This window comes from Corylus avellana, chromosome ca7 (genome assembly GCF_901000735.1).
Source record: "Corylus avellana chromosome ca7, CavTom2PMs-1.0".
NCBI lineage: Eukaryota > Viridiplantae > Streptophyta > Magnoliopsida > Fagales > Betulaceae > Corylus > Corylus avellana.
In genome coordinates this window covers 6,286,113-6,298,823 of record NC_081547.1, presented here as the reverse complement: position 1 = coordinate 6,298,823, position 12,711 = coordinate 6,286,113, and the positions used below count along the sequence as shown (strand labels likewise).

At 39.9% G+C, this 12,711-nt stretch overlaps 1 protein-coding gene across 2 annotated transcripts; it reads right to left on the bottom strand.

The window, feature by feature from the left end:
* Positions 1-2,163: 2,163 nt before the first annotated feature.
* On the bottom strand, positions 2,164-12,180 carry LOC132186284 (G-type lectin S-receptor-like serine/threonine-protein kinase At4g27290). 2 transcript variants are annotated; one of them, XM_059600177.1, is made up of 7 exons: positions 10,855-12,180; positions 9,569-9,703; positions 9,314-9,447; positions 3,387-3,597; positions 3,047-3,284; positions 2,819-2,969; positions 2,164-2,626 (listed from the first exon to the last, which is right to left on the bottom strand). In XM_059600177.1, exons 1-7 carry the CDS (start codon positions 12,122-12,124, stop codon positions 2,330-2,332), a joined length of 2,436 nt encoding a protein of 811 aa, XP_059456160.1. In that variant the 5' UTR covers positions 12,125-12,180; the 3' UTR covers positions 2,164-2,329. The 2 variants fall into 2 exon arrangements, with proteins under 2 accessions (XP_059456160.1, XP_059456161.1); XM_059600178.1 differs by having other exon boundaries at positions 2,528-2,626; positions 2,819-2,892.
* Between the last annotated feature and the right edge of the window lie 531 nt (positions 12,181-12,711).

The window sequence follows — 12,711 nt, the reverse complement described above, 5'->3', positions numbered from 1 at the left end:
CATATCTTTTTCTTTTTATTTTGTAAGTAGAATATTTATTATCAATTTAATCTTCCAATCAAGTTTTGCCAAAATCTGACTTGGTTTGAATTCAAGTAACCCTTATTTTCTTTAAGGTCTATTCCCAATTCCAATATTCTTCAAATTGTATGAATGGTGGGTTTGGATTTGGCTTGCCTCCAGTCCTTGAATAACAGGACGGACATCTCCCATTTATTCTAAATGGACGGCGGAGATTGAAATTAGCACAAACGTGTTTCTTCATTCAACCCACAGGTTTTTTCTTGACAAGGTACTAGCTGAGAAAGATTCTCTCGCGACTTGTTCTATCCTAGAAGTTAAAACCCTCACCTAACTGGATTAGAAGATTGTTTTCATCGTGAAAGATGCTCTTTTAGATGCTTTACAGAAATTATGCCAAATTAAAAAATTATAGCAATCATATAAATCAATCACTAAATATATGAAAGTAGAAAATCGAACACAAAATTTGATCACGATGTGGAAACCCTTTGGAGAGCGCTTTAAAGGTAAAATCATTCCGAGTAGCCAAGTTCAGTAAACTCATTTTCTATATAAAAGAATTTTATACAAGAAGTTCATACTTTCAAAATATTTGTGACACTCTCTTCTACATACAAGTGAGGACAATTCTTCGATCGAGCTTCTTCTTGTAATCCTAAAACTCTGGTGGCCGAAAGCTTTTTGTGAAGCTTGTGTGGTTTAACAAAGAAACTCTACGAGAGATCAAGAGTTGAATGCTTACAAAATAAAGCACTTTCTCTTGGCACCCTACAATATAGCTTGAGGGTCTGTTGAAAGTTGTGCACTTAGAGGCCTTAGATCAACTTGAGAAACTAAGCCTGAAGTTTGGAAGTTGGTTTCCCAAATATTGCAAAATTTAAGTCGGATTTTGGACCAATAAGTAAGCTTGTTCGGACCTTGTAGAGGGCAACCCAAGCTTACAGCATCAAACCATGTCAGTATAGGACCTTGTAGAGGACAACCAAAGCTTACAACCCAAGTCAGTATAGCTTCTTTATTCACAGTAGAGGGCAACCCAAGCTTACAGCGTCAAACCATGTAAAAGGCTTACTGAAAAAGAAAGCCAACTTGCAATGCCTCAAACAGAAATGAAGCTTTGAACAACTTTAAAAGGGGCATGTATTGGTTTGTCACATAAGACTCTGTTTTACTTACCAAAGGAAATCAACAATAAATCACAGAATCAAGGAAGTGAGATGCAGTGCAATGCTTTATGTACAAAAACATCTGCAATCATAATCATTCTGGTACAGAAAGTGAAGGAACAAAAATGAGTCAGAGAGCAGGCAAGCCTTCCTGCATAAAGATATATAAAAATAAAAAAATTCCAATCTTCTACTGCAACATGGTCCTTCAGTCCTTGAACTTTCTGTTCTCCAACGTGAGAAACCACAGCACCTCCAAATCGAACCCCACTAGTTTTCAATCTGCTACAGAGCAATGATCTCTCATCTCTCCAGCATTGTGCAATCTGCCAAAAAGGCTCCTCACATGTCTTTGTTTGTAGTGAATAGATTAAGCATTGTGCAATCAATAGCTATAACTATTGATGCTTTTGTAGAACCTTCTTCCCACTCCTCCAAATTTAGCTCCCATGGATTCTATAATTTTCCTTGTTCTTGCAATTCTCTACACTCATTCACTCTCTCTCATAGCTCAACCGACAAATCAAGTCTCCCACATCACCGTAATGGGTGTTGTTTATTGTGATATCCGCTCCGGCGACACTTTATCTAGACACAGCTACTTCTTGCCAGGTAATTATCCCTTAAGACAGAAAGTTACTCTATAGTTTCATTCCCTTCTCCCAAATTTTCTAAGCAACCAAATATAGAACTAGCAGGAACAACAAATGCACCCAACAATAAATAAAAATAAAATAAATAAAAAATAAATGAAAGAAAAAAGAAAAAAACGAAAACCAGCAATGTACTTCAGCCCAAAGAGACTGGTCTGCCAGAAATAGATTCTTCATCAAGCAAGCAAGTTAGAATTTCAACCAATGGACTAACCATTACATTGCTTAAGGCTCGTTAGAGTATCTGCATAAAGACAAGAAAAAAATTATTTTAAATTTCTTTATACATCTACTCTAGTGCTTTAATAATTACTTTTATTGCCATTGCCATTGCCAGTAAAAGACAACATAAAAAATGCTAAATGTTTTAGGCATTTAACTTTCAGTACAGTAGAGTTACAAAGTGGCTACAGAGTTTTAATTGAATACTAGTAAGATATGCAGAAGACAAGGCATCAGTCAGTAAAAGAAAGCCAAGAGACGACATTATCGTGCTTCAAACACTGTATTGCTGATTTCGTTAGCTGAACAAGTGCCATGCTTGCCAGAAAAATCTGCTGTAGGTGAATCCGTAAAGAAACCCGGCTGTTTCGGCTTAGGCAATAAAATCTCACTGGTCAACATTTGAACAACTGACGACATGTTTGGTCTATCTTCCGGTCTTTGTTGTACACATAACAAACCCACATGAATGTGTCGTAATACACTAGATAGAGTGCAAGAGTTGCCTACCAATTCATCAATCAGTTCCATTGGCTTGTCTTCAATCCATAGATTCCATGCCTGAAAGAAATAAAACCCAAATTTTAATGGGTTAGGCTGCATGCCTTGAAATTGCCTATGACTATTAAAAAAGCATCATAATAACAGGGGCATCATAAGACCCTCTATACTGTCAGGAACTACATTGTTAGTAAGAAGTTTCCCTAAAAATGATAAAGTATATTAGTAGGATATGTCACTATTTGAGCTTACATGTCCAAGAAGATTCACGTGGTGGTCTGGGTGACAAAATTCCTTGTTCTTCTTTCCACTCAATATCTCTAATACTACAACTCCAAAGCTAAATACATCAGATTTAATTGAGTACTGTCCATGCACTGCATACTCGGGAGACATATAACCACTGCCAAATATCATTGTAAAGAAAAGAAGTTAAAAACAGCTGAACATAATATATAAAAGAAGTATAAGCATACTTACTATGATCCAATAATCCTATTGGTCTTGGAATCAATTTGATCTCCCCCAAATGATTTAGCAAGGCCAAAGTCCGAAATTTTTGGATTCATATTGTTATCAAGAAGGATATTGCTAGCTTTGAGATCTCTATGGATAATTCGCAATCTAGAGTCTTCATGAAGATAGAGGAGCCCTTTAGCAATACCACGAATAATATTAATGCGTTTATGCCAATCTAGTAATTTACTCTTTGCTTGATCTGTGCAATTTCACACTCATGTTAGTACAATCAATTTCATTAATTAAAGAGGATAAGTCTAAACATGAATGCTCTAAATCAAGTCAAGGTCAAGGTTCAAACCAAAAATAAAGAAGTCCAAGCTTTTGTTGGGCATATATTCATAGATTAACATGTTCTCATTCTCTTGAATGCAACAACCAAGAAGCTTCACAAGATTACGATGTTGAAGTTTTGCAATCAAAATAACTTCATTTTTCAACTCGTTCAGTCCTTGTTTAGAATTCTTTGAGAGCCTCTTCACAGCTATATCTCTTCCGTCTGCCAATTTACCCTGAAAATGTAATAGTCAGTATAACTTGGACAATACAAAAAACACTAAGGATGGCAATGCCTCGCTTAGTGCCGTGCATCCCTTTACGTTGCACATGACACCTCTCAAAAAGATGTGTCGTTTGAACAGTGCAACGATGCAAATGACACCTCTTTTTGAGAGGTGTTGTTTCAACCACTACAAAAAAATACACATTTAGTCGATAAAGTCAATAAACCATAGCGGTCTCTTTTCTCTCTAGCCGCTAGAGAGAAAAGCGAAACCCTTCAGCCACATAGGGGAGGAGGGTTGGCCGTTTGGCAGCCTCCCTCCTCCCCTCATCCTCCTCGCTCCGGTGCTAGCCATTTACTTGATGCCCTAGCCCTGATACCTCATCTCTTCCCCTTCCTTGCCGCTCATTTTCCCCTCTATTTTTCTCCGTTTTTGCCCCTTCCCTGCCGCTTTTCTTCCCCCACCTTCATTTTCTGCAGCGGGCTCCTTGACCTTGTTTTGGCTCTTTGTGGGTTCAGATTTTGTCTGTGGTCACCACCGACCAATGTCGCCGCTTCGCTGTCCGCTATTAGGGTTTTCTTTCATGCGTCCCCACTATGTCGAGCTCCCACGCCCCTTACGCCGCGGTTTCCATCCTGCACGGGTCCGGCTCCCTTCCAGCTACCGTCTTCCCACTTTGTGCTTATTTTCCCTGTTTTTTCCCTGTTTTGGTGGCTCCTTCTTGTTTTTTTTCTTTTCTTTTCTTTTTTTCTTTTCTTTTTGTTTTGTTTTTTTTGTTTTTTTTGTTTTTTTTTTTTTTGTTGTGGTTGTTTTCAGGTCCTGCTTTGCCGGTCTTCTCCGCGCTTGTTCGCCGCCCACCGTCCACTGTTGGGCCTTTCGACGCGTCCCCGCCGCGATGAGCTTCCAACACCCCTTCGGTTTTCGGTTCCCGGAGTGTGCGTGATCGGAGTGTGCTGTTTTTTTCTTGTTTTATTTCCCTATTTTGTTGCTTCTTTAAGATGTATTTGTGTTTTGGCGTGTGTTTTTTTCCTGTATTGTTTAATTTCCATGTTTTGTTCGGTTTGTAATAAGGCTCTTTCCCCTCTCACTCGATCTATGTCACTTTTGGATTAATTAGTTTTGGTCCAGGCCTTTGGGTTGTGGATGTGATCATTATCCTGGCCTTCGGGTCGAGGAGGAAGAGTTTCGGCATGAGAGTCTTTCCGCTCTCAGGGTCGAGGAATAATTGCTATCCATGCATTTGGTTGAGTCTGTCTGTCACAGATCTAGTATTAAATCTGATTTTAGTCATGGGTTAGCGGATTGGTCTCAAATCTTGTACTAAACCTGGTAATCTTATAGTTTTATGTTATGGTTGCTTCAGAGCTTTGCTCTGTGATGTAAGAGCTTTATGCTCGTGGTATTATTGAATGAAATGTTATGTTTTTCTAAAAAAAATACACATTTAATGACGTATGAATTTATAAAAACGTCATTAATTAATGTCATCTTACTCTTTAAACGACACTTTTTTTAATAGATCGCATAGATGCTGTTATCCTAGACGACGCAGAATTGAGACTCACAGCAAAGTGTCTCAAAAAGCTGTCGTTTTTAGTCACAAAAGTCTCTTTTATGAGACTCACTATACAAGTTGATGCCGCAAGACCGAGAGGAAACGACACTGTCTAATTTGGAGCACATCTAACATGAATTGGATCAAGGCCAGGCTCTGGTTTGGCAGACCGCAGAGGCTTGAAGGCCAAAAACCTGTAAAAAAACATAAAAATAAAGGGTTAAATACTCCACACTCCCCTAGGGTTTCCCAACTTTATTTTTTTTCTCCTGGGTTTCATTTTTATCACAGGAGGTCCCTGTGATTTTGATAAGTGACCAAATTAATCCATCCGTTAGTTGACCGTTAGGACTGACACGTGGACCAATCAGACGTCGACACTTGACACATATATTCATTTTTAAATTTTTTTTTTTAAAAAAAATGTATTTTTTTTAAAAAAATTTAAAAAAATGTATTTAAAAAAAAAAAAAAAAACGGAAAACATTGGGGGTGGCCAGGTCACCCCCATGGCCAAATGGCCAAGCCACCCCCAATTTTTTTCCCTTTTTTTTTTTTTTTAAATACATTTTTTTTAATTAAAAAAAAAACATTTTTTTAAAAAAAAATTAAAAAAATTAATATATGTGCCACGTGTCGACGTCTAATTGGTCTACGTGTCAGTCCTAACGGTCAACTAACGGATGGACTAATTTGGTCACTTATCAAAACTACATGGACCTCCTGTGATAAAAATGAAACCCTAGGGAAAAAAAAAAAAAAAAAAAACAGTTGGAAAACCCTAGGAGGGTTTGGAGTATTTAACCCAAAAATAAAAATAAAAACCTCGGTAGGTTTCTTCCTCTAAAACTTTGCTCCAAATTGGACAGTGATCGAAGCTGCCGAAGTCGAATCAAATGGTGGAACTTTTTATTTGGAACCCAACGGTGCTCCAAGTCAGAACCCACTTCATCAGCAAGGACAGGATTCCAAATCCTCAAACCCAAACGCTAGTCCTATCTCTGTGAGCCACAATTGTTACTCTATCAGAGCATTCCCAGCAGCTACCCGGTCATATTCCCTAAGTTTAAGGATCCAAACTACTTTTTCCTTCCCTATGTCAATTTGCATCCTAATAGCTTCCTTAAATGCTTCCCTATATGATTAAAATATTTTTATTTTTATTTTACTTTTTTATATTTTATTCTTTTAATTTAACCTTTCTTTCTCTCTCTCCCATCTCATCAACGTCTTCCTTCTTTCCTCTCCAGACGCACCTCTCTCCCTCTCTGCCTCACTCATCTCCATCTCACTCTCTGCCTAATCTCTCGATCTCCCTAAATGGTGAAGTCTGGTGAGCATATATGAGAACCGTGAGGTCTGGTTTGATCGGTCTAAGTTTTTGGGTTTCTGTTGGGTCTTGATTGGTCTGGGTTTTTGCTGCATCGTTTTATCTTCGAACTGCATCGTCTCATCTTCTCCGAGTTCTCTGTTTGGGTCCAGAGAAACGGAGAAAAATGAAGATGCGAATATTTTTCCTGTTATTTTTTTCCAAGTTTCCATTTAACCCAGTTCTTTTTTTCTTTAAGCTTTCTCTGTTTGGCTAAGGGAGAAGAAATTAAGATGCGAATATTTTGCATTCTCTGTTTGGGAATATTTTGCATTCTCTATTTGGGAAGATGCGATTCAGCTTCTTCTCAGACGGAGAAGAAGGAGAAGACCGATTCAACTTTATGAATGGGTCCTCTCCTTCTTCTCCGTCCGATTCAGCTTCTTCTCGGACGGAGAAGAAGGAGAAGACCGATTCAGCTTTATAAATGAGTGTTCTCCGTCCGATTCAGCTTCTTCTCCTTCTCCTCGAATGGGTCTTCTCCTCCTTCGCAAACCCATCAGAGGCAGAAAATAATTTTATGAATATAATAATCACAAGGATCGCTACAGTTGAACCCAAAACACTGGGTTCAACTGTAGCAGTTGATGGTTTAAAGAAGCATATAGGGAGTCTGCTGTGGGTTGGTTTTTGCCATTTTTTTTACATTTTCCCTAAACTTAGGGAACAGACTCCCTTATAGAGAGTCTGCTGGGAACGCTCTCAGCCCTAGCAATGACGAGAAAGCAAAAAGCTCGAATTCAAATCCACCAAGGCAACCCAACCCCCAAAGAAGCAACAATAGTAACAAAAGTAGAAAGAAGAGGATCGTACCCACTTTGAAGCCGAGGAAGACCAAGAAAACATTGAAGAAGAATCTTTCTCCCTTCTCCTCCCCTGCTTCCCCTCTTCCTTTCTCACCTCCTCTCCTTCTCTTCGTCCAGAACAGAGAGCGAGAGAAAACGAGATAGAGAGAGAGAGAGAGAGAGCCAGAGAAAGAGAGATGGAGCGAGAGAGTTTGAGAGAGAAAAAGAGAGAGAGCCAAGAGAGAAACTAAGAGCCCGTGAGAGAGAGAGGCCGAACCCCATCACCTCGTCCCCGTTCCCTCTTCCTTCTTCCCTGTTCCTTCTTTCCCTTTCTTCTCCTCTGTTAAGAGTTGAGAGAGAGAGAGAGAGTTTTAGAGAAGTGAAATTGATGGGTGTTGGCCTGATGGAGCTACTGGGCTTATCAAAGGTAAAAGTCATCCCCTTTAGTCTTTAATTCTTGATTTTCAGTTTATTTCAATTGGGTATTTGATTTTGGGGTTTATTTCAGTTGGAGTATTCTTGAGGGTTGTGGTTGAGTTGGTTCACGGTTGAAGTGGGTTTGTTTTCAGGGTGTTCGTTCACTGGTTTGGCCGAAAGGGTTTGAGCCAAAGCAGATCAGGGGTGGCCCGATCTCAGGGAAGATGAGGCTAAATGGAAAAAAAAAAAAAAAAAAAAGAAACAAAAAGAAAAAGTGAGATATCTCAGGGAGAAGATCCGACAAAAAAAAAAAAAAAAAAACTTTAAGGACTTGTGAATAGTGCAAAACAGAAGAAGGCGCCATGCACTGTTCAAACGCACCTTCCAAAAGGTGCTGTTTTGCGAAATTGTCACCAGTGACGTTTTTTGCTATTCAAATGACACTAGCCCATTTTTTAGTATTTGCGCTTTTTGTCATTTTGAAAATGTCACTATTTGAACATCATTAACCATCGAGAATAACTTCATTTCAGTTGTGACAAAAAACCCTAATTATCTGCCCACCAATGCAAATGTGACACTTCAGCATGGAATAAGTTAAGAAAATAAAACAAAAACACCAGATTATTTCTTCATCCCCTCCACACCTCAGATGCACAGCACCCTTCACAACCATCACTGCCTGCCGCCGCCTGGTCCCACCAGTGCTGCCCATCTCAAATTGCGCTACTACCACGCAGTCCCGACCATCACCGCTCAGATCTATCGAGAAGACAGAGACAGAGAGAGACTGAGAGAGAGGGAGAAAAACCCACACAAGGCCAAGAAGGGCGATGTTGGGGGTGGCCTGCGCGGCCAACCCGTGGCCTGGGGAGGTTCAACTTGGGCGGCCGCGGGCGGGTATCTCTCGTCCTCTCTCAGTCTCTCTCCTGTTGCTCTGACCGGTGATGCTTAGAGATCCCAGCATGGGCGGCGGGATTCCGGTGGTTGCGGTGGGATCAGATCTACAATGGTCTGAGTCTCTTTCTGGGTATCTCTCAACCTCTCTCTCTCTCTTGGACGGTGGTAGGGGTTTTCTTAGTCTTGTGGCCTTGTGGGTTTTCTACACCAGTGCTGGGGATCTTCTCCACCAGCGCCGCGCTGGCCACCCATGGCCATGGGGTGGCCTGGGGGTGGCCGCGCCTATCGCCTCATATAGGCTGGTGGTCCTGATCCTCATTTTGTTTTGGTGTTTTGATCTCATTTTAAGTTGTTGCATTTTTCTTGAATGGCTGATGTGTCATGCGGTGATTGGTGGGCAGAAAACCCATGTTTTCTGCCACGACCGAATAGCATCAGCTCTCTTAACCATTTATTGACCTTTTTTTGCCCAAAAAGGACATTATATGTGAGTCACAATACCAAGAAATTTTTATAGCGAACAGTGAAACGACATCACCCCCGTGACGTCAACCACTATAGAAACGACGTTGCCTAGTAGCGCGACATCGTTTCAATAGTAATACACATATGTTGTTATATAGCGTATGTTTCAATAATAATGCATGATGTTGCTCGGAAAATGAAAAATATAGCTCATTGATTTATGTTGTTATTTACCTTGTACACAGGTCCGAAGCCACCTTCTCCCAGCTTCTTGTTGTTTGAAAAATTATCTGTTGCATTAGCTATAGCTGCCAAATCAAACATCGGTAACTCCATATCTTCCTTCCCATGACTTATTTGTGTCGTTCCTAAAATAACAAGAGATGCATGGCATGAAAACAAATCTTTGATATTTCTTTTATCCAAAGCGAAATACTTACCCCCAAATATGTTCTTCGTGAAATGCATATTTGGGTTTTGAGTTTCTACCTTGGGTTTTGAGTTTCTTCTTCCATATGTATGAGGCTAGTGCAACTATTGTCATTCCCACGAAAAGTAATGCTGAGCTGACTATAATTGCTACTAGTTTCTGCTTATCGGAGCACCTCTTTTTCTCAAGATGTTCTGAAAGACCAAAATCGAGTCAGGTATCATTAAGAGTATCTCTTTTTGCCCATACTCTAGATGGGGAAATGGGTGCAAATAAAGTGGATGAAGCAGTTGATGTCAACACCGCCACTTCCTAGTTTTCCAAGCATTACAATTTGTCTAGTTGTTGTATGATCAGCTTATTAAGCAAGTTTTATAAACTCTATAATTAGGATTTCAATTTATGAGCTTTGCTTTAATATCACCGTAAATTACTATTTATCAAAAAACTTCACATATAAAAAAGGGCTAAATACCTGAAACCCCTTAAGGTTTCACTTTTTTATTTTTTCCCCTTAGGGTTTATTTTGTATCACATGAGGTCCTTGTGATTTTTGTAAAAGACCAAATTGGTCATTCCATCAATTGACGTTAGTTGACCTAACGGAACTCCACGTAGACCAATTAAAAGCTGACATTTGGCATAAGTGACCACATCGTCAGTGATGACATGGCACCTAATATATATATATTAAAATTAAAAAAAAATATTTTTTCATAAATTAAAAAAATAAAAAATAAAAATTGGGCCACCCCTTTGGCCGTTTTGGGAGCCACCCCCTTTGGCCATAGGCCCATCTGGCTGGATGGGGGTGGCCGAGCCACCGCTTGGTTCCAAGGGGGTGGCCGAACCACCCTTAGTGGGTATTGGGGTTGGCCGAGAGGTACTGGGGGTAATTTTTTTTAAAAAAATTTTAATTTAAAAAACTTAATTAATTAGGTGCCACGTCATCACTGATGACATGGCCACTTATGCCAAATGTAAGCTTTTAATTAGTCTACGTAGAGTTCCGTTAAGTCAACTGACGGTCAATGGACGGAAGGACTAATTTGGTCTTTTATCAAAACCACAAGAACTTCCTGTGATATAAAATAAACTCTAAGGGAGAAAAAATAAAAAAATAAAACCCTAAGAGGTTTCAGGTATTTAACCCTATAAAAAATTATAAACTTAATCATTTAATTAACAGTATATCGTCCCCTCCGCCTCATAAAATGAGCAAACATGTAAAAAGTGTCCTTTCGCCATTAGAAAGCCGACGACATAGTTTTCCATGTCTTATTTAAAATATAAGAAAAAAAAAAAAACAGCAAAATCCAAAGAGAGAATAGAAGTGAAATCGTACCCAGTTCTGAAATGGCCATCCTTAGATAGAGGTCTTGCCCACCCTCAGAGTATTCTCTTGTATCAATTAGGCTACCAAACCAAAGCACGCAGCCGCTTCCTCCTCCCCTGACATCTAAACTTGCATATGCTGTGCAATTGCAATTCTTCAAACACATTCCTTCGCATTCCTTGAGGCTCATGCTCTTGTTATACCAGCAAGAAGACGTGTCCGGCAATTTCACCCCCGTGTGCTTTAGGAATCCATCTCCGTCATTGCATTCCAAAGGAGTTGTTCGAACACACCCATCAGACCAATCTATCGAATCCCAATATTTTGGAGACTTGGGTAAGAATCCTTCCAAGCATGAACATACAGGAGACCTATTCATGTTGCAGGTAGCATATGCACCGCATAAGCCATAACTTTCGCATTGATCTGCCTGGGATGTAGAGAAGAGTTCCCAAGTATGTGTCCGATCCCTCCATGTGAATCGCTGCCCAACGCCTGATGGGTTTTCCAAATATCTTGAGAAAACAGAAGTGTTAAGGAGTTTGAACCTGTAATAGACCTCCTTCTCATTCAACACAAATTCGTAATCAAAGACTAGATTCGGTCTAAATTGAGGATATCCCGTAAAACGAAGGCCATTCCATGACCCTGCTCTATTCTTTATTGAATCTCCCTCCATAGTAACCACTTGCGGAAGCCCACGAGGATCTAACCGTATTGAAAACGCACCTTGAGAAGGATCATCTGTGCTCCTCCAAGATGATAAAAACCTCTCTAGACCAGTTACTAAGTTCCACCCAAGCTTCATTTCTGGTAGGAGCGTGTCACAAGGATAGTCAAAACTCTGCCACAAAAAGTTCTCTGGGTTATCATCGTTTCTATCTTTGACAACAAGATTTCCGGTGTCCAAGAGCTGTGCAACTGGATTTTCTACGGTTCTTGATGTATTAGATGACCAAACAACACCATTCGTGCTATTAAGAAGCACAAGAATTCCATCACCAGTGACCTTTAAAACTCCCGAGTGATCGCTAAGCGGAGCGTCTCTGTTGGCTACCCATGCAACTATCTCCGAAGATATCATGTACCAAATTCCCAGATATCGACTATTGGAATTACCTGGTCTGAAGAATCCCAATTGAAATGATTGGCCAGCTGAAACTAAGGTGCCACCGTCTCTTAGAGATTGAGTTGGAGTAATAGTGTCTTGTGTAATGGAGATTCTTAAGAGGGAGAATAAGAAAGAGTAGAAGACAAAAAGATGGGTAAAGGATTTCATTGATTTTCTAATGGTTTATCTACATGTAGTATATGCGTAGAAATCAAGATTTAAGCAGCTTTCTTCTCGGTTTTCTAGCAGACGTTCTTTATTCTAATGGTTGGTGTATCTGTTCTAATTCGGTGTGCTCTACCCTTCTAGGATTTTTCCTTTTTCCTTTTCACTTTTGTTTTTTCCCCCACAAGTCTTGGTCTTTTTCGTCCTCCTTACCTACAAATTTGAACACAGGAGTGTCTGATGCTCCTATCCCCTTATTTGCCAACGGGCCTAGCTATGTGATGTAACTGAATTTGACTTATTTTTCGACCATTCATTGCAATTGACATGGGGAGGAGCAGGTAATTGAGATTTCAGGGGTAAAATTGTCCACAAACACTATAAGCAATATAGTCTTTAGCGACCAAACAAATAGGTCACCGCTAATAGTGGCCGCTAAAAACCCCCAAAAAAAAAAAAAAAAAATTTAGCAGCGACCACAGTTTTCTCAGGTGGTGTGTCCGGACTTACTTGCAACCGAGCTAGTGAATGACAAACACTGCCACACTACAATCTTCTTCAAGTAAGCTCTCGTTTGAACTTGATGCAGA